This window comes from Zootoca vivipara, chromosome 2 (assembly GCF_965207765.1).
Source record: "Zootoca vivipara chromosome 2, rZooViv2.hap1.1, whole genome shotgun sequence".
Taxonomy (NCBI): Eukaryota; Metazoa; Chordata; class Lepidosauria; order Squamata; family Lacertidae; genus Zootoca; species Zootoca vivipara.
This window is the reverse complement of record NC_142584.1, coordinates 68,311,497-68,333,346: the sequence shown is the minus strand read 5'-3', so window position 1 is coordinate 68,333,346 and position 21,850 is coordinate 68,311,497. Positions and strand designations below refer to the sequence as shown.

Genomic DNA, 21,850 nt, shown 5'->3' with positions numbered 1-21,850 from the left:
TGGGCACATGCTCCCGTGCGCTCTGGCCTGCCACGCGATCGGCACTGCAGGCACCTGCCTGAAGCCCGGTAAGTTTGGAGATCCCTGATCTAGCCCAATAAGAGAGACATACTTCAACCTTCATTTACATATACTCACCCTTTTGGAAGATATGGTCATCGTCCTGATGGGAGCTGGAACCTATGAGGAAACCACATTATGGCAATTAATCCGGTCTAAGAGGGTGGCTGCCCTCCCAAGGTCTTTGGAATAGTTTAAAGAGAACACAAAGGAAAGACTTAAGAATCGCAGTGGACAACACTGTTTACAAGACAAAACGCTTTCATCTGAGAGCAATTCTATCACCATCTTCAATTAATTCTTAGCATTTAGGTAGATGTATTTTATCCTAGCAATCCTTGCAACACCACAGGAAGGTATTTACTTATTTCATATTATTGAACTTCCATCCCACCCTTCCTTTCAAAGGAGCCCAGAATTATTAGCTCTGTACTGCATCTGACAGGGCTGAGCCTCAGAGAATAATGGTCGGCCTAAGACCACATACACGTTCTGCAGCTGAGAGTGAAATATGAACAAGGAACTTCACTGCTCACACTCTTCACCACTACACCACACCCATTCTCAAGCCATGTGCTTCATGAACAGCAAGTGAACATGTCTTCCGTAGGCTGTGTACCTTGAACACTTCCACCTCTTCAAGCATCAGTTCTTCTGTTTCCATGTCATCTTTGGGCAGGACTATCACTTTCTGGACAGTGCCACGATCTGCAATATAAGGGAAGCACACAGAGGGGAATTAGCAACACTTGGGTCTTTGCTCTTCCTCCTTTTTCTGGTATGCATCATGCTGCTGAAATGCTAGTATCAGCCTTGTGGACACTCTTGAAACAGGATCAATGGAATGATGGTGGCTTGCTCCTGTGAGAGTGTGCGGCCCAGGTATTATGCTTCTCCTCCAAAAGTTCTCCATAACGGAAATGGTTGGATGAACCTCCTTGGGGAAGACTTCTGTAGTGATGGGGCCACCACTGAGAAAGTCCCAAACTTTGTAAGAATGTACAACTGTTTGTTTGTATGTATGCATACTCCACAATAATATTTTATAATTTCCCAACCCACAGTCCTAAGAGGTGTGTGTGTGCATGGGGAGGAAACATAAGAAGCATATCATATAAACACATAAAAGGGGAAAGTGAAGTAATGAAGTTAAAGGAAAGATGCTAGTGTAAATGTATTTTCCGTCTATAGTAGTGTGAGCATAACAAACTCAGTACTGTCAGAAATGGGAAATGAAAACAACTACATGGAAACCTCAGGACCACCTGGTGTATAAAAATAGTGTGAAAGGCATATGCTTTATCCATATGTCTTATCCATCTTAGGATGAGTGTTGCACCCAGTTGGGAACAGTATTACAGCAGAAGCATGGCCGTTAACTAACTCCTGTCAGATACCACCCAAAGAAAATAAGCATTTATAAACCCCTGAATGAAATCTAATAATTTGCTTAATTTATGTTATGAACGACCTTTCTTTCAATTTTTACCTAAAACTTCTCTATCTCTTTAAACCTCTTATGTGCAGCCTGTGTACTTTTTTAGCCTCTAATGTATCAATCACAGTGTCATGGAGAGTAGTATAAACCCATGAACTTTATAGAGACCATGCCAGCACCTCTCTGAATCACAGCCCTATCCAGTTTGGATTTGAGAGTGGGTGTATGACAGTGCCTTCAGGGCATGATGCATTTCACATTAGAGAGGGTTGCCATATGTCTGGAAATTCCTGGATATATCCAGGATTTAACCAGTGAAAATAGTGTCCGGGGGAATTTTCCTAAAAAAAAAAAGCCCAACTTTTGCGTCTTGAACTTTACTTCTATAAATGTGGCAACCTTATGTTAGAGGCACAGGTGCCATTTTAGGTTCTGAGACAAGTGTGCCTGTGTATAGATTTCACTGTGTGGGGAGGGCAAGAAGAGATTTATAGCAAGGTTCAGAGTCCTGCACTTGCACATGAATAATGTGTGTGTGTGTGTGTGTGTCCGTCTATCTCCAGAGTTATAGGTGCTTCTGAGGAATAACTATGTCCTCTGAAACACAGAATGGCAAACCATTCCTTTCTGCTCTTTCTAAATTGCTCCCCTGATAAGGTCATGACTACCTTCTTTGGGATGGTGAGCATGCAGTTTTGTAAAATACCAGTTCATGTGGCTAGAGAGGAAAATGAAAATAGGCACCTATTGCCCAGGCCACCACATCACTCCCCTGCCCTGCTTACAACTTGAATTGAATGCTGCACAAATTCCTGTGATCACACAACTTTATCTGCTTCTTTATGCAACAGGAAGCACCCGAGATCTAGAGATTTGTTACACCTATGACCAGAAAGAAAGAGGAAATTCCCTATAGGCAAAAACAGGTGGCAGCAGCACTGTGTACAGCTGCCTGGGTGCATGAGCAGCTAACTTGGTAGGCCATGAAACAGCTGTGCAGAGACACAGCATTTACCAGCTAATGAGAACTTTCTGGGTCGTTAGCATTCCTGGCCACCTGCTTTGAGTGCTAACTGTGCTCCCCTGGCCTGCTGGGAGACAAGTAACTCACCTCCAGCAGACTGGACCTAGCGCAGACGCTTTCTATCACCATTAGTTGGCTAGGCATGCTCTCCTCCTTATGTTAGTTTTTCTACTGTTGCACATCACTTCATCTAATCTGTACGCCTCTTTGTTCAAACTACTCAACCAACAATCCTACTGTATTCCAATTCAATGGAGTAAGTTTGCACAGAATCAGAAAAGAAAATCAGTGGGGTGCCGCCAAGGGCAAGAAGCAGAAAAGAGTGCAGCTGTGTCTGTGTTACCTACAATGGCTTCCAGGAGAGGTACATGACCCCTCCTCCTGTGGGAAGAGGAGTCATAAGAACATAAGGAGAGCCTGCTGCACCAGACCAATGGCACATCTAGTCCAGCATCCTGTTCTCAGAGCAGCCAGGCAGGTGTCTGCAGAAAACCTGCAAGCACAACCTGCGCACAAGAGCACTCCAGCAACTAGTATTCAGAAACATATTGCCTCCAGCCATGGAGACACAGCATAGCCTCCATCCTGGCTAGTAGCCATTAACAGACCTATGCTGCATGAATCTGTCTCTCTTTTAAATCCACCCTAGATGGTGGCCATCACTGCCTCCCGCAGGAGCAAGCTGCATAGTTAAACTATGTGCTGCATGAATCAATGTTACCTTGTGAGGAGTCCATCTGTTCTCAAGGCTTTGGGGGGGGGGGTGAATGCTGATTCTACTAAAGGAAAAAGGGTTCTCTTCCACTCGTATACTTAGAGATAGAAAGGCAAGGCTAGAGCTTCTGACTAGCTATTGTTGAGAACAAGAGGCTGGAATAGATGACAAGTGAGTTCTTATATGTTCCACATCACAGGTGCTCATGCAGGAGTTTATATTTGCTCAGTACCGAGAGACCACCTGATCCTCGCATTTGGAATGGGTCTGTAGGCACCAATTCAAAGGAAAAGAGAAATCAATTTTGGTTCTGGAATGTAACTTAGGAAGAAGTGGATCTCAGCCTGAATCCCTGTATCTCCTCTTGCCATAGACCTTGCGCCGAAAGGAATTCCAAATGTGCTCCTGCACTCCTGAAACCGTATCTCATGTGAATAGAACATTGAAAGCTGGACTCTCCAGTTCCCATCATTACCTTCCAACTTGCTGCCAAATATTATCAGAGCTGAATATGCCTAGAAAGTTAGTCCCAGGTGGTTGCCCCAGCGAACCAACCCAAGTGCTATTTGTCCAGGCTAGGGGAATGTTGGTGGGTGGGAAGTGTTTTGTGTATTCTCTTCAGTGCACATCAGTGGGTACCTGTGCCCAGGAAAAGCACCTCATAGCGCCCGTCAGCTGCATCCACCTGGTCCACGGCAATGGTTGTGAACTTGTAGTTGACGTTGGTCCTCACCACTAGCGGCTGGCGGTGTATGGGGTACACGCCATTGTACATCATGGGATGAGTGCGCATGAAGTTGATGACTTCATCTGGGTAGTCCTTGGTTGACTTCATCAAGGGTGTGAACGTCCCCCCTGGGCACTGAAAACCCAAGAGAGAAATACAGAGTCAAATTGTGATATATGTTGCAGTCAACCACCCTACCAATGCATGAATTGCTCTTACAGCACTACTAGATGCCCATGCTACAAAACAGGAATAAATAACTTACCGTCTGAAAACTCAGTCTAGCCCACAGGTGCTTCCCATCGGCCTCCCAATATAGCTTGATCCCAAAGGCCACCCCAATAAATATAAGAGCAGCCCTGCTGGTTCTGGCCAGTGGCCCACCTAGTCCAGCATTCTGTTCTCAAGTGGCCAACCCATGGGAAGGCTGCAGGCCTCATAAAATGTCTTAAGGCTGCTTTTCACACCTGGATTCTCTCCACATGAGAGTATGGGAGTTGGCTGCTGGAGTTGGGTGCATCAGGAGATGTCCCTGTCAGTGCCTATGTTGCTTTTCATTCTGTGGAGAAGAGGCGCTTAAAGAGCCTTCCACTTTTATCTTGTTTGGGTGGCAGAGAATGAGTCTTTGGATAGAACCAGGGTTGCCCAGTAAACAGAATAGGATTCTAAGATCTCTACTCTGTTAACATCTTACCCAAGCTGACTTCAGTTTCTTTAACATGCAATTCAATACGGCACCCCTTGGATGTTTTCTAGGACTGAGGGATACACTTTTGAAAGTTTGTTACTTTTGCTGAAAGGGACATTATTCCTCAGTGCTTTAAGTAATGCTCACACAAACTTCTGAATCCTATATGACCCAGCTGCTGAGCAGTTAGAGCCAAACGCAGCCTGTGCTTTGTGTTTTTGGAGGCCTCTCTATAGCACAGCCAAGGCTGTATCTGGCTCTTTTTGGCCCTGCAGGGTGTATGAGCAAAAGAGACCAGAGAGCTGAATTCTCCCGGCCAGTAAAATGAAGCAATGAGTTCTCCTTATTTGTGGGTATTTTGCCAACAAGGAAGGGATGCCAACAAATGAGTCCAGAGACCACCAACCTGGAGAGGAAACACTAATCAGCCTCCCACACCGTGGCCAAATGTCAAGCAGTGAGTGGGGCTGAAAAGCTGTTGGCTGCAGTGCACCAAAGGATATAGATACCAAAGGAGACTGGAGGAGAACAAGGAAGGCAGAACAGTGCAGGGATGGAGAGGGAGAGGTAATCAGAGCAGGAGGAATGAGGAGGGGAATGTTGGGATAGGAAGAGACTGTGTTAAACAAGAAGAGCAGCCTAAGACTTCTCACCAACAAGCTTCACCAATACGTTCCGTCACTGCAACCTTCAACAGTGCAGAAGAGGAAGTACTCATGTACATATTGTGTTAATGCCACTGGACAAGCCAGCACAGTATGGTGTATACTGGTTGGCAGTGGTCCTTCAAGACCTCTGGCAGTTGTACACTCTAGTCCTGCTAGCTAGATACAAAGGATCCCAGTGTGGCCCTTCTGCATGTGTTCTGCCACCAATCTATGGTTCCTCCCCAGGCCTACTATTTGATAAGTATGGGTTTTCCCCCCTGGATTATTATTAAATGACAAGTATTACCTTAGCATTCATTTAAAACTGAACATCTGAAGCTTCTTTCTACAGAATCAGACCATTGTTCCACCAACTGTGGAGCCAAGCCCAACTTTTCTGGCTTAGAATAAATTTTCATTGCATGCAGAATCCCCCAAGGAAGAAGAAATAGGTTCAAAATACACTGAATTTTGTTCTGTATGAATAAGCTCTTCTCTGCATTCAATTATGTTTTGTGACTCATTGGCCTTTCTAAACTGGAACTCTTTGCTTCTCCAGAGTCTCAGATGGAGGTATTTCTCAGCCTTGCTTCTTAACATCCTTCAAGTAGAAATGCCAAGGAATGAACCTTCTGTCTGTAAAGCCTATGCTCTTCCAATGAGCAATGACTGGGTGATTCCTTGCACCATACAGGAAGCCCACTAGCGAAAGGTGCATGTAAAAGTGAGCAGTCTGTTTCACATGTACACTCTTCCAAAACATCTTGACATTGCAAGATTGAATGTACGGCATGCAACATTACCAAGGACAGATAAGCATTTACAAAACCTCTGGGCTTTGAATGTTGAAACACATATTTGCACTGGTGTGGGGACAGTGCCCTAGAGATAAGTTATCATCTGAAGATCTCACCATCTCACCCATACTTACTGTGCCTGGACGTGGATAGGGCATTTTGCCTGTGTAAGGCATCCACTGGTAGTTGGGGCCTTCCTTGTGGGCAAAAGGTCCATTGAAGACCATGCGGATGTCAGCCATGGAGTAGACACACACAGCAGATCCTTTAAACACAGACCTGTGCAAGGAAAGGGATGGGGAGCTGTATTAGTCCAAAGGGTGGCTATGTCCTTCACATATAAAAGCTGGCTGCAATGTTCCATCCTTGTCTACAGCAGATATTCTCAGGCATCCTGACCTCCTGGCTGTCACAGCTGCAAAGGGGAAACATGTTGTGCATCTCTGCTCAGCCTTGGCTGCTGGCAAGCCCTTGAAACGTCCTTAAACCTTTGTGAACATGTGCAATGACATAGACCCCAAAGAAACAGGGATTTCCTGCCTGGCACAGAGCACCAAGCCAGAAAAGAGGTGGGGGTGGGTAGGATAAGACAATGCAATTTTGGTGCTCTGCGGCCAGCCTCAAGCAGCTGCTGGAGAGTTATCAGGCCACGTCCCCAAGTTATAACATTCCAGGATTAGTTGTTCCAACCACAAGCACTGAGAAAAATGGCATTAGCTGTTGCTGCTTGCTAGTTTAACAAAGGACCTGACACCCTCTTGACCCTGCAGAGGCGTAAATAGATCCTGGTGTTGTGTGTATGTACGTACTCCACCTGCCTTCCCCAGAGGATCAAGTCATCAACTACAGCTGCCATGGCTAGGTTTGTGGGAAAACCCCAAGCTTGGCAAACAAGTGCTTCTGGGCTGTATTCCAGCTCTGCCAGAAAATTCCAAGGTGACCCTGTCTAAGACCACGTTCCCTTCTTGGCTAGAAATGGAACACATCACCACAAGATGGAATGGTGTCTGCTTTTGGAACTATTTCTGCTTCAGAGTTAAATCTGGGGTTTTGCCTTGTTAAGTTGTGAGCGTGAACAGGCATGAGCATGGAAGGAAGGTCTCCAAATTCTGTTCCCAGAGCACTCACCCAGAGGCAGCAAAAACAGCATAAATTATGGGGTTCTTCACATCCTGGGTCTGCTGGATGAAGACGTCCTCTTGAAGAGAAAGGAGAGAGTTAGCAACTCATGGCGTGTTTGTTTGGGGGGGGCAGGGGAGTCTGAAAATAAGATCTGAATACAGTGTTGTCTTGAGATAACCAAAATAGAACCAATTCACTGAGGGAAGAATTGGGCATGATAAAAGACACATGTCTGCTACTGCTGCTGGTCTGTGTCTCTTTCCTCTCCCCTTTTTGGTAATGTCTAATAGAACACACCATGTGAAGTGATGCCATTGCCCTGGGCATTTTCTTTCTGGCTACAGCCATTGAGATGAGGCAGGTGCAGATACACATGTTATGAAGATGCCATGCTATATACACTTTATGTTCCACCCGTGCTACTGGGAGGAAGGTGAAAAAACTTCTAACATCTAATTTTGCCTTGAGTGAAGTGAGGCAAACAAATCAGAAAACTTGGCACAGCAAGCTGGCCCAGTCCTGACCTTAGGTCAGGTTCAAGCAGATATAGGACCACAGTTGACTATGCCAGACATTAGTCAAGCCAGATGGTGGCCATGGTTAAGCCAGGTCAAGGTAATTTGTTATGAAGTGCGCTCCAACTAACGTCCTTAATAGTAGCTAATAAAAACTTTTGTTCTTTCTAATAAAAAGAATGATAAGTCATGTCAGTAGGGTTGAATTGCCTATTTATACGACTTTCATATCAGGCAGAGATGTGCTCAGGTTTCTTTCTCATTTAGTTACAGGTAGGTAGCCGTGTTGGTCTGGATCGAAGTAAAATAAAAAAATTCCTTCAGTAGCACCTTAAAGACCAACTAAGTTTTTATTTTGGTATGAGCTTTCGTGTGCATGCACACTTCTTCAGATACAGTGAAATGGAAGTTTCCAGGCACTTATGTAGAGAAGGGGTGGGGAGGGGTGGGGATGGGGAGGGGGGATCACTCAGAAGGGTGGTGGAAATGGGTGATTGACTGACTGATAGCTGTTGATGACCGCAAACGACTGCAAATGGTTTTGCATGAAAAAGCAAGGGTTGAGATGGCTGAAGATCGCTTATCATGTATAATGAGATAAGAACCCGATATCTCTGTTCAAACCAGGTCCCTCCATGGTTTTGAGCTTGGTGATAAATTGCAATTCAGCAACTTCTCTTTCCAGTCTATTTCTGAAATTCTTTTGTAGTAAGACAGCTACTTTGAGATCTTGTATAGAATGTCCTGGGAGATTGAAGTGTTCTCCTACTGGTTTTTCTGTCTTCTGGTTCCTGATGTCAGATTTATGTCCATTTATCCTTTGGCGTAGGGTTTGGCCTGTTTGTCCAATATAGAGAGCTGAAGGGCACTGTTGGCATTTGATGGCATACACAATGTTAGAGGATGAGCAATTAAATAGTCCTGAGATGGTATGTTGGATGTTGTTGGGGCCAGTAATGGTGTTGTCTGGGTGTATGTGGCAGCAAAGTTGGCATCTGGGTTTATTGCAGGCTCTGGTACCAGTGTCCATGTTAAGTCTGGTGGTTGTATTATTGTGGGTGAGGAGTTGTTTAAGATTGGGTGGCTGTCTGTAGGCAATGAAAGGTCTTCCTCCCAGAGCTTGAGAAAGGGAGCGGTCATTGTCCAGGAGACTCTTAGTTATAGATTTCTGCTATCAGCACCCCAGTAAGGTAAGTGAAATTTTCAGTGCTACATTTGAGCCAAGGTTCTTCAGGGCTGGTCTCACTTAGTATCATCAGATTTAATCACATCTGAGTTCATAGGGTAGGCTATTAGTTTAAAATAAATAACTTGCAGACACTTATAAGCCCTGGTAATTCTTGTTTTTTTAAAAAAATAAGCATTGAGTACATTGGCCAACTTCTATATTCACTGAGGACTACTCTATTCTTCACAGGGAAGCCTGGGTGTCAGAAGTGTAGACCGCTGCACAGACCACCAGTATGGGTATTTGGACTCTGTAATAACATTGCCATCACTTCCCAGGCAGGCCTTCACAATTATGTGCTTAGGAACAGCACTACATAGAAATATGTGCATGCAACATACACAATCCACAGGAAATATTGTTGCTGTGAAGTGTATTTCTATTCCTAACATTTGTGGGGGCAGGGGGATTCAGTGAAAATTGTGTGCAAACTTCTGACTGGACCTTGATTAAAATTTAGGGAGAGCTGATAGGGGCTCTGGAGAGTAGATCCAGCCCACAGGCCACTAGGTGGAGATCATTAAATGTCTACGTCTCCACTAGTCAGAGCCCCTATTAAGATGTCAGGTCACTTAGCATTTAAAAGTCCTGTCTACCACACTCCCCTTCCCCCACAACATCCCATTCCTCACTGTACTCACGGAGTTCATCAAAGTGTGTTTCAATCCCATCAGGTCCTGGCACAGAGCAGATGAGCCGTGCTTTCAGGAATGTGCTCCATTTATTCACCAGACAGCAGTGGCCTCCATCATCATTCTAAATAAAAGGAAAGCAGTGTTCTGGGATACAAAAAGTGTTATGAAAGCTACTGTGCTTTTGCCTGCAGCCACATCAGTGTTTGTAGTGTGCACGGCTAGGATTGGACTATCAGACACACAACTATTTTCCTGTACACTTCCATACAGTGGGACACAACAGAAACAGGGCAAAGAGTAATGAGCACAAAGGAATGCCCAATTACTCCAGATTCCCAGCTATTCACAAGCTATACCAAAGAGGACAATATAGGAAGGAGGAATCAGAAACTGTGGCAGTGGAGGAGCTCAGAGCAACACTGGCTTCTGCCATTCAGAAGAGATGTTGGTGATCTACTATATATTTTGTAAAGTGGTTTGTCTATCCGTTCATTCATTCTCTATACATTGACACCTTGTTTATTTGTTCTCCAAGATAGTGGACTTAAATAGGATTTCAGGGCGACTGTGCTAATTTTTTACATAGGTTTGGCTGCCTCTTAAGATTTCATCATCAAACTTGGCACAAAGGTTCCTGAGGTTGTTGTTGATTTTGGAGTGCTGGGTGCCATTTTGATTCAAGATGGTGGACCAAAACAAGACTTTACTCAGTTTGGGGGGTGAAAGAGTTAAATTCACAAGTTACACTATTAAAAAATCACAGTATTTATTGGTTTCTAAAAATTCCTAGACAGCGCCAGGAACTCCTTGTTAATGGTATTATAGAGAAGGGTCCAAATACATGGAATTTACAGTAAACTCTCAACCATACCTATGCTCATTCATCCTCAAGACCTACCAGGCAAATGCGACCAATGCGGGAGTAGACAACAGGACTCTGTGGGGAATCGGTAGATTTCTCTCGGAAGAAGAAATAGAGCTTGTCATCATTCCTCTCGGCGCTGTCTGGAATGAGCTGTGCATGGACAAATGCTGGGTCTGCAAAAAGTAGTTTAAACAGTAATGTGGTCTGAAAGGGTGAATGTTCTTTCCAGACTCCAGGACCCAGAGCTTTTGTGCTACATGTGCTTCCTCGCCAGCCCATGGAGGAGGTCACCTGGTCGCTGTTTGAAGAACCCTAACTGCCTTCAATTTAAAAACAGCAGCTTATACTTGAATTTGGGGGCTAAGTAAGTCAAATATTGAAAAGGTTCCTTAGATGTGTACTCAGGTTGATGTATGCAGTACACTCATGCAGTCACAATAATTCATCCCCACTGGGAGAGGCAGCACCTCATCTCTAGATATGCGAGTTTCCTTCCTCATGTCTCCCCTCCAGTACTGCATTGGCAAAGATTTGAACTTAACTTATTGTTGCAGTGAAGAAAGCATATTGCCAGGTGAGGAAATTGGCTCAAGCTCCTATCATCTGACAGATGCTCCTAGCACATTACTCTGAAACATGTTGTTTACTTAGCAAAGTGCAGCAATTTGTCTCACACCCTGTACAGCTTTGTCTGAGAGATGTTTGTTTTTATTCAAGAGCAAATTATTCATTGAAAAGTGATATAGGGTGAAGACTGGCTCCATGCACAGGCTTGGGTCCACCCCTTTGGAGCACACATTTAATTCATAGAGCTCTACATTGACATATTGTGGCTCCTTCAAGCAGCTCAAGTAGGGAGAACAGAATGTAGGTATCTGTCTTAACAACCAAAATTCTGTACTTTTATATTACAGTAGGTGCTGACCTGATACCTAGTCTTCCCCAGAGCTTGGAGAAAGAGAGATTCAAAGAAAACACAGTTTTCTGTTCTCAGTTGGTCAAAGAATAGAGCAAGTTTTAATAGCGTAATAGCAGCAAGATTTGCTAGTACAGTGGTACCTTGGTTCCTGATCGGCTTAGTTGTCGAACAAATCAGCTCCCAAATGCCGCAAACCCGAGGTGTTTCAGTTTGCAAATATTTTTTGGAAGCCAAACGTCCAACGCAGCTTCCGCTTGAGTGCAGGAAGCTCTTGCAGCCAATCAGAAGCTGCGCCTTGTTTTCTTAATGGTTTCAGGAGTTGAACAGACTCCCGGAACGGATTAAGTTCAAGAACCAAGGTACCACTGTACTGCAATTATAAGCCTCTTTTCCATTATTGTTTACCCACACTGATTTTGCTTTCAAAAGTTGCCATGTAAATTTTTGATGGGACCCAACCTCACCCTAAGAGAGAGCTGAAATGTGGGTAGGATGCAGTGGTATAATGGAGGGGGAACACCCCCTGGTACATTTTTTCAGGGCAGGAGCAACGATGTCATCTGCCAGAGCGCCATGGTAACTGACAGACCTTCCTTGCTCTGGCAAGTGAATGAGGCAATATGTTTGTGAGGCTTTCAAGTTTGTCGTGTATTACCATAAAGGAAGTCAGAGTATGAGGAAACTAATCAAGCAGAAGGCATACAAGGATTTTCTTTTCTTTGAAGGGGTCCCTGCTTTCCTGTAAGATTGTTTGCATTTCTGATAAAGCAAAAGATAGCCTTTTAGCCGCCTGAAGAGCTATTGCTAAAGCTCAATACATTTTATAAACTGGAACTATACCATTAGAAGTAATCCTCAGAGTTCAACATAGCTTACCCCCAGGAAATTAAGTATAGGACTTTTTGGATTCTCCTTGTGGATGAGCTATAAGGGTGTCAGGAGCTCCTGAACATTAAAATTCACGACTATGCCACTGGTTGAGTGGAAGAGTGAAAATCTGAACACGCGTAGTATGTGCCATGCAACTGTTACTTCACTGTGGGAATCAGGACTGATGCATGTGACAAAATAAGGTCTGATCCAGAAATCCTATATAACAACTAAGGCTGCAATCCTATACACACCTACCTGGAAGTAGGTCCCAATGAACTCAATGGGACTTATTTCTGAGTGGACATGTTTAGGCTTACACTGCAAGTTAAGGTGCCATAGTCATGTTGTTTTTCCTGCAACAGATTAATATATCTACCACTCTCAAACAAGTCCTGATTGTTCAGTTCAGGGCTCACATTTTGCTGTACCTTTCCTGATCTGTTATGGAATCCTTTTGTGGTCACACAAAATAGTGTTAACCGAGGTTGAAAATGAAGATTTATGGAATGCACTTAAGACGCAATCAAACAGCTTCTAGGCATTTCATCTCTGCCAACATTTGCTCAACTTGTGCATATATTATTACATTTTATTTATTTTAAAACATAAGTCCCACCTTACAGCTGAAAAGCTAGTCTCAAGGTGGCTTACAAAAACATTAAACTACATAGTTATAAAAATAACTGTAAAAACAAAAGCTGCTTGTTTCTTCAGTCCATGATGGCTCCTCCTGGCAGGGCAGCAGCTACTGATGTGGTTTATTGTGGCATGCAGACACTGCCACTTTGAATCATGACAAATGAGTCAAATGACCTTCTCAGATCAGAAGACCTGTGGAACTGGTGTCAATCAGGTAGGGTCTGTGTTTTAAACTAGTAAATGTTCTACAACACTAGGGAAAGGACCACTTCTATAGATTTCTTGAAATTCTGTTCAATGCCCCAAATAAAAGCTGTTCTGAATAACTTCAGTCAATGCTTCACACTCTAAGGCTTGTTATGATCCAAACTTGCGCTGTTGAAAAGAATTCTGAATCCCTTGCAGCCTTTGGTACTAAAATTCTTTTACTGGATGTGATGGTGGCTTGTCCTGTATCACAGGCCAAAACTAGGGAAGCAAATCTTCATGTCAGTGTAGAAAAGAAGTTGACATAAAGCTCAGTGAGTTAAGCAGCTGTTTGCTAGGCTGCTGCAGGAAACATGGCCATGTGATTGATTAACTAAGCCTTCTTAGTCTACAGTGCTGGAGTCCTGAGCTCTATTCCTTGTATCACCTCATTTGTAATGCAAAATTAGGTAGTTTAAGAGTTCTTTACTTACACAGCTCAGCTTGAAAAGGGTGAATAGCAATTGAAATCACAGGCTGGGAAAATTGCTTTACTATGGCATCCCAAAACTGAGAGGCAGGTAGTGCTTCTCAACCTTTATGAAATGATACCCTCTCCCAAAAGCGACTAGTTCTTCTGCGTCCCCCAATGGCACAGTGATAAATTTTCAAGTGCAGGAGCTCATCATGACAGACTCTGGAGTAACACACCCCACCCCCGAGAGTCCAAAAGTGTGGCGGTGTTGATCCATGGATGCTGGTTGTGAGGACCTGCGTTCACATACCTGCTTAGCCATGAAGTTCATTGGGTGACCTTGGGCAAGTCACTCTTCTCAGCCTAGCCTACCACACAATGGGTCGGATTCATCTTACCATCAGCAGAAGCCCTGTGCAACAACTTCTGTTTGCATAGTAGAGCTTCCCTCCCCCGCCTCCCCTACAGTTGGCTCTGGGGGAGTCAGGATAACCGCCAGAACAATGCATGAGGGAGGAAAGGAGGATCCTTCCATCAGGCATGCAGAGATGTTTGCTGTAATGGAAAGCTCAACACAGCACATTGCTGATTTCTTCCCAGGGCCGTTATGAGGAAGAAATGGGATAACTCCCATATTTGCTGCCACAAGCTCAGTGGAGGAATGCTTAGTAGCAGTACTACTAGTAGTTGAAGTAGTACCCCTCCCATCTGACTGGGTTGCCCCAGCCACTCTGGGTGGCTTCCAGCATATATAAAAACATAGTAAAACATTAAACCTTAACAACACCAAGCAAAATGTAATGCGCAGCCTTTTTATATGGTGCTGAGGTTCATTTTGAACTGTTTGTAACAGGCTATGGGACGATTATGCTGCTTTCTAACATACGTTTAATGTAAAAAACAGATGCCCATTTTAAAACAGTGCAGGAAAGGCTCTTGCCAGGTAGGTCCTGCCTTCCAACTCCGCAAGCATGCAACACTGGCAAATCCCAATCTTGTGGATGACATCCTCTCTCCTACTGCGGAAAAAGTACTGTACTAGAGAAGTGCTGCCTGCCCCACACTACCACTGATGTCCCTCACTTGTGTGGTAATCTCACCTGCCCAGTTTCTTTCACATCATTTTATTTCCCAGACAACCAGTTCATATTGTGATGGACAGGCCCTGGGTCTGCCTCCTAGTGGCCCAACAACCAGTGAGAGCTGGTGAGTCCATCAGAAAATCAGGAAAGAGAGTGTGGAGTTTAAGTTAGATGCTGACAGTTTTAGAGGTGAAATAGAGATTTGACTCTTGGTGAAAGAAAAATTAAAAGCCAGTGTGGGCAGGTGCAGATGTTAAACTGTCTTGAGAGGGGTTAGCCAGGCAGAGCAAACTGGTCTTGATTCCCTGAGGGGAAGTAAAATCCTAGAAGGGGCTGAGTGGGTGTTGCAGGTTAGAACACTAATAACCATTTTAAGTGGGAAAAGTCTACCTGAGACTTGGCTGAAAAATAGTGCTAAAGGTTTATCTGTATAGAAACACACAGTTTTGTTCCAAAAGTGCCTTATCCTCATCCTCTAGGTGGGGAGTGAGTAGGGCTGCCATATGTCCAGATTTTCCCAGACATTACTGGGAGTTCATATGCTGAATTGACACCCGGGGGTGTCCGAAAAGTGGCGCTGTCCTGGATTTTAGGAAAGTCAATTAAAAAATCACGTTTTCTTGGCATTTTTGTAAAAAACAAACAAAAAACCCTCAACTTTCAGGGTGTCCTGGTTTTTATTTTTTAAAATATGGCAACCCCAGGAGTAAGTAGACACTGGGCAGCCTTGACAGAAGCGCAACGCCTTGCTGCTCTGCTTAAATATAAACCCTACTATGAATAGTTAAGTCTAGGCCTCTCCTGTGTAAGAACAAGGGGAGTTTCATCTAGTGACACACCCATATTATCGGTCAAGTTACACCCATATTACTTTCTGTCACACATACACACATACACTACTGCTTTCTTACACACATACTACTGCCAAATTCCTGCCACCCATATAACCTCGGTGTGCTGAGGTAACTGGACCTGTAAGTTGTCAGAAACACAACTCTATGAATCAATCCAAGAGAAGCTGTGTACCATACTTTGAAAAACTCTGGGCCTGGGCTGTTCATAAGTCTAATGTCAGTAACCTTCATCATTAGTACCAAGCATTCCCTTGCTTTTTTTTGGGGGGGGGAGTTGTAAGATTTATGTGGTTGAAAGCACACCTGTCTGCCTTAAAAGCTTTTGTAAGAATATCTTGGAAGCTCTGCAATTTGCGGATATGTTGTTATTTTCTCTAGAGCCATCACTACTAAAAAATTGCCATGGAAGGCAAATGGTCATCCTTATAATCCAACATTTGCTTTCATAGATAGCTCTGTTCAGGTTACTAAAATGACATCTCCCTAAATTTGATTCCCAACTCCAGTTTACTCAGCTGTTTTTGCTGCTTCACAACAGCTGGAAGTGCAACCAAAAGGGAAGCTGAGACCTTCTCTCATTGGATCCCTTTTCATGATGCATGCTGGAGGAGAGAGGGCAGGAGATTAAATGCTCTGGATCAGTTATCAGAAATGACAAGAATACAAACCTGCCTTCACCACCAACTGTGTGTAGAGAAATAATTCCAGGAGCAAAATGCTTTTGAATGCACAAAAGGGGACATAGCCAAGGAATCAAGCAAAGAGAGAAACTAGTCAAACACCAACACACTCCTGAAATGACCAGATGGCTGGACAAAAGTTATATAAAAGTGTATCTTAACTTAGCACATCTTTTTTCTTTATGGAAAGAAAATTATAGAAGACAATGACTTCTTCAGTGATGTGCTCTGCAAAGCCCAAATGAAGTAGGAACACTTGCAGATTCTGTATTTTGTGTTCCACATAGATGTATTTTGTGTTCCACATAGAACACACTTACAGATTCTGTATTTTGTGTTCCACATAGATGGCAAGGCATCAACAGGGCAGGAGAGCCCTATTCCTGGTGTCTTGGGAGCTAGACAGAAAGTGTGGACAAGTGTCAGTGCAAGGGCAAGGCGATAGCAAAATCAAGTATCAAGGACAGAGAACAGAAGGGAGTACAGAAGAAGGGTATGATAGGTGTCATGGGGACACAGTAACAGCAAAGGAGACTCAAAGGGCACCAGGATGAGAAATGGGGGTCCAGAGAGCTAAATTAAGATTCCATCATCCACAACAAAGCCCACTGAGCTGGCTATATATGGACAGATAAAAGAAACCAATTGTAGGCAGCTGATATGACTTGGCATGAAGCCCTCGGGAAGCCAGACTTGAAAAGTCACCATGGAACAGTGTGCACTCACAGAAGGAACTTGAAGACCAAGGGGAGGGGAGTTGTTGGTTAACGCTCCTGCTAGTATAATGTTTTCTTAACTAAAGCCTCTTTTTATTCACATTTTCTTTCTTACAATAATATTCTGAAACAGAGAGAGGAAAGAAGAGAGGGAAACTCTGTGCTCTAAGTCACAATTCCCACCATGTAGCATGGACACTGGACACAAAGATCATGAATGCAGCCCTGCTTTTTGTCCTCTGCACTTCACACTCTGCAGTCTGCCCTCCTTTCACTCACCATTTAGCCAACGGGAGTTGTATTGGTCAGTCCTCATGGCAGTCTGCTTGCCCATGGTGCGGAAGATGGCAGCATCAGTGCCCATGAAGTCAATGTAGACACCAGCATAGAGTTCTTCATCTGTGGGCAACAGAGGATAGGGGGAAGAAAATTAATGAACTTAATTGAGTTTTGTTGAGGCAGGATTCCCAACCACTCACCCCACTGGTTCTGTGAAAGAGAGGGATCAGGGGGAAATACAGTATACGAAATACCTGGAATGGTTCACTTCTTAAATGACACCTGCAGAAACAGGGAAGCTACTCACTGGCACTTTGAACCATGATGTGAAGACAAGTACCTCAACCTTCTTCTTTGCCCACCTCCATCCACCCCCCAAAAAAGTTGTGCACCAGGGGTTTGTACATCTCCATGTGAGAAAAGAATGCAAAGTTTTATTTTGGGCATGGATGGCACAGACAGTATTGCCAGACTATGAAACTGGAACCATTGTCTTTCTTAGATCCTCAACATTCATTCATTTGCTTAGAACTCTTAAATGGGTAGGAAAAGGAGAAACTCACCTCCTTCTGTAGTCCTTTCATTCTCAAACTCAACAAGAAAACTCTGATTAGAGTTCTCTCTCTCCATCTCCCTCTGTCACACATAACCTCTGAACACAGTGTTCAGAGGAGGGTGAATTTAACCAAGGCCTTTTTCTTGTCTAAACTGCAGCCACTTCCACTATTTGCCAGATAAGGGAAAATAGTATACAGACAGCCATATATATTTTTTCTCAGGTTTGAGGGGAAATGTGATTTAGACTGGGAAATCCGTGTGTGTGTGGTTTTTGTGTGTGTGTGTAGGGGGGGATTAATCCCTCTCTCAGAGCCACTGCCTCATTCCATTCAAAAGCCCCCACAGCTGCTTTAAAACCACCACCACCACCACCCAAACACCAAGAAACTTCATGAGAACCAATCACAGATTTCCTGCATCTCATCTAGTTTGACCCTAGGTGCATCAACTGCCCTTCACACCTAATATAGTTTAAATAGTTTAGGGTTTCTCTGTTCTGTGCTCTTTCCCCCATCTTCTCCCTTGTGAAAACATGTGGCCTTTCCATGTCATACCACTCTGGTGGCATCACCCACAATTTTTATAGACAAACTTAGAATTTAGAGGAAAATAAGTTCCCTTCCCCTAACTCAGATGCTTTAGGTGCTAATACTCAGGAGGATTCAGAAATTTGTAATTAAAACATGAAATAAAGAGTAAAGGGGGACTGTATCTCCTAATTCTTGTCCATGCACAAGAATTATGGTACTGAGTGACACTGGATAAGAGTTGTGGGAAAACGAAAAGAGCAAAGCACCTGCACTTCCTGGTCTCCCGACTTCATTCAGGTCATGCCTGAAGCTTCCATCAGCATGGAACGGCTATATATTTAAGGATGAATTAATTAAATGCTAAAAAAAATGGGGGTATGGTGGTCCTATTTGGTGGTAAGTGTGAGATCAAACTTGGAATCTGTGTGAATTGTTCTTGGAGAGTGGGAATAAAAAGAAATGACAAGGGGAAAGCAAGGTCTCTGTAGAAGGGGCCCTTTCTTGTTGCTCTGACCTCTCATTGATAGAAGAAATCTCATAATGATCAAAGGCAGGGGAGAAAAGGATCAAGATTATTAGTCATGCACAACATATGAACTGTTAGGTGCCCTTCTACAGCTTTCCTACCACTGCTCTGAATCTCTTATACAGAAATTAATAAGGCTTACAGAGATGAACCTAAGTTCATTAGCAAAGCTGCTAATCAGGTCCAGCACTCAGCCAGGAACCCACTGGTACAAGGGCACAATTCCTGCTTGTCTCAGGCCAGTGCTGCAGCTGCTTTCAGATTAATTAAGAAGTTTGGGGCTTGTCGTGTAAATGGATACTAATGCTTGGACAAGATCAGAGGCAGCCAGGCCATATCAAGCGGTTGGGGGATTTGCAGGAAGAAAGAACTTTGGCCAGCACTGGAACTGACTCTTAGGGGAGAGTGGTGCAGCTGTTGTGCCAGTAGTAGGCCCAGGGTCAGCAGGACAATGATACCACTCCTAATTATCTCCCTGCTGTGAAGTTATGTAATCCCAGACCTCCACATGGGGAAAGCCCTGTGGAGCTTGAGCCACCATTTGAACTGGAGATGAAGGGGCCCTGCGGGAGATGGTATGGCCACACAGGACAACGTTCAGAGGATGTCCATGCTTGAAATCAACCTGGGGTTGAGTGAAATCAACCTGGGGCTGAGTGAAAAAAGGTGGGTCTATGTGGTGAGGGAAGGATATAAAAATCCAAGAAGATGAGAACATTCAAAGATATATTTATTATATATATATATTAAAGGGCAAGAGTAAAATATACATTGGTAACTCTAGCATGACCAATGGAAAGGACCAGGTTTCTCAAGGGAAGCCCTAGTCTGTGGGGTCTGCATGAAATTTGCAGCTGGTTTAAGTCAGAATATAGCCGACTATATGTGAATATAGCTGGCCACTCAGGCATTGTGTTGTTTTGGAATGCTAGGGCAGTGGGAGGAATAAGCATGTCTGATGGATAAGTGGAAACGATTGGACTGCAACGAAGTGACATAAATGTCATCTGTGAAATTTTGCCAATGAACCTCTCAGAACTTTGCTATTCGCCAAAGCCCTATTCCTCCTCTTCTCCCACCAGATGGGACACTGCAGTTTAGTGAACAGTATGCTTTTTCTCTTCTTTATCAGCATCTGAGAGGCCATGATCTTTTCCCATTAACTCCGATGACATTTCCAGATAACTCATCCATGCCTGAGGATGGCCAAAATCATTTCCTGGCACAGAGCTGCTGTCGCGCTGCATGCTTAGGAAATTTCTCAGCAGAGGCTGGATGGCCATCTGTCATGGATGCTTTAGTTGAGATTCCTGCATTGCAGGAGGTTGGACTAGATGACCCTGGGGATCCCCTCCAACTCTACAATTGTATGCCTATAGAAAGACTGATGTTGCACAACCATGGAACTCACTTATTAATGCTGATACGGTGTCCACCTTTGGGTCATATGAGCACTTTCCTTTTCCTGACTCAAGCTTCTCTGGTTCCAGGTAGAATATGTAATCCTGGAAAAAAGTAAGCCAACAGGTAGATCAATGATTTGCTTTACCACACACTATTACCTCAGGCCTTCACAACTCTTTTTAATCAGAGAGCATCTAAAGGTACATGGAATACAAGATGCTGCATACATGAATACACTGTCCAAACCGCATCTCTCTGGAGTGGAATTTTCGTCCAACAAGGTTACAAGCAGTTGAATATAAGAAATCCTGGCATGTAATATGTCTGCCCCATGGAAGCTGCTTTAAATCATTTTTCAATGATGGCTGACTCACTGGTGAGTTCATTACCTCACCATGCAAAGCTATTTTTTTCCATGCCACTACAGACTTTATTTTGTTCTGAGACCCTGTGAAGGCATGGAGAAAAATCACCACCAAACCATGTAGAAAGCTGGTGCAAACACCACCCTAGCAACTGCAGTACTGTCTACATGCTACTCTTACAAGTTTTATATCAATTTCATTTTTCATTTTTTTAAAAAAATAATTTTTATTGGATTTTTATACAAACAGAACAAACAAGACATACAGTATACATTCTGTCCCTTCAACTCTATTGCACACCTCCCAAATATGTGTCTCATTTTAAAGTTGCAGAAGTAACATTTCTCCTCCTAAAGAAACCTGTACTGTAAATGAAAAAAAATCATTAATATAAAAATAGTGTATCCCACCATCTTTATCCGCATGGTGCTACTTTACAAAGCCATTCCCAAAATTCATACTTTTGGACCTCCCCATCTCAAGACACACTGCATGTAACATTCTAGTCAAAGATTCAACGTTTTCCCTGCAATGTTAGCGCACAACAATACATTTTCAGACTTTTCCCACTGGGTATGACCACTGGGTGAAGTGAAACAACTGTGTGCTGTAATGTGTGAACACTACAGGTACCGTAAGTGTCTAGTTACCACATGCTATTACTAAGTAGTACCTAGGCACTGCTGAATTTCAGATTGCCTTCAAACATCCTGTGAAGTGCTACAACCTCTTCCGAGTATGAAACAACAATAAATCATGGATGTCACATTTCCCCCACCCACCCCAGAGGACAATCAACCGTTACAGAGCAGACCAGATAGGATGCAGGCCTTAAATATTGCTGAGAAATTCAGAGTGAGTGAATGCCATTTGAATCCCTCCTATCATGAAACTAATGACTCATTACTTCAGTGACTCACAATCGGTACACTGGGATCCACTTCTGCCTTATATGAGGGTTGCTAGGATGCTGGCAATGCTTGTAGGTGCCAATGCAGCAGAAGGAGCAGTGGAGAAGAGACTGCCAAACCAGGGTGGTAGAATCAACATTTGGGAAAGAAATCCCACAAGTGGATCTTTTTAATGAAATGTTTGGAAATCGCTGCTTTAGTGGGCTGGAAGCCATTTAGAAATTAAAGAAAAATGCCGTGTAAAGGTTTAAGAGGTTTCCCCCCACAAAATACCTCTTGTGGTTTGATGAAAACATTAAACATAATCTTCCAACGTTAAGCACTATTAATTAGTACCAGATTACCAAATAGGCGGGGAATAGGCACTGAACTCTAGGCCTCATGCATTTTAG

At 43.7% G+C, this 21,850-nt stretch overlaps 1 protein-coding gene across 9 annotated transcripts in view; it reads right to left on the bottom strand.

The window, feature by feature from the left end:
- SEMA3F (semaphorin 3F) overlaps nt 1–21,850 on the bottom strand; it is a 126,073-nt gene that overhangs the window by 7,590 nt on the left and 96,633 nt on the right. For all 9 annotated transcript variants that reach the window (XM_035105991.3, XM_035105997.3, XM_035105993.3 and 6 more), the window contains 9 exons: nt 20,190–20,283; nt 17,165–17,284; nt 10,495–10,634; nt 9,603–9,717; nt 7,225–7,294; nt 6,231–6,375; nt 3,877–4,099; nt 680–768; nt 139–180 (listed from right to left, as the gene is read on the bottom strand). In XM_035105991.3, coding sequence (XP_034961882.1) covers nt 139–180; nt 680–768; nt 3,877–4,099; nt 6,231–6,375; nt 7,225–7,294; nt 9,603–9,717; nt 10,495–10,634; nt 17,165–17,284; nt 20,190–20,283 — 1,038 coding nt within the window. The remainder of the gene's footprint in view (nt 1–138; nt 181–679; nt 769–3,876; nt 4,100–6,230; nt 6,376–7,224; nt 7,295–9,602; nt 9,718–10,494; nt 10,635–17,164; nt 17,285–20,189; nt 20,284–21,850) is intronic.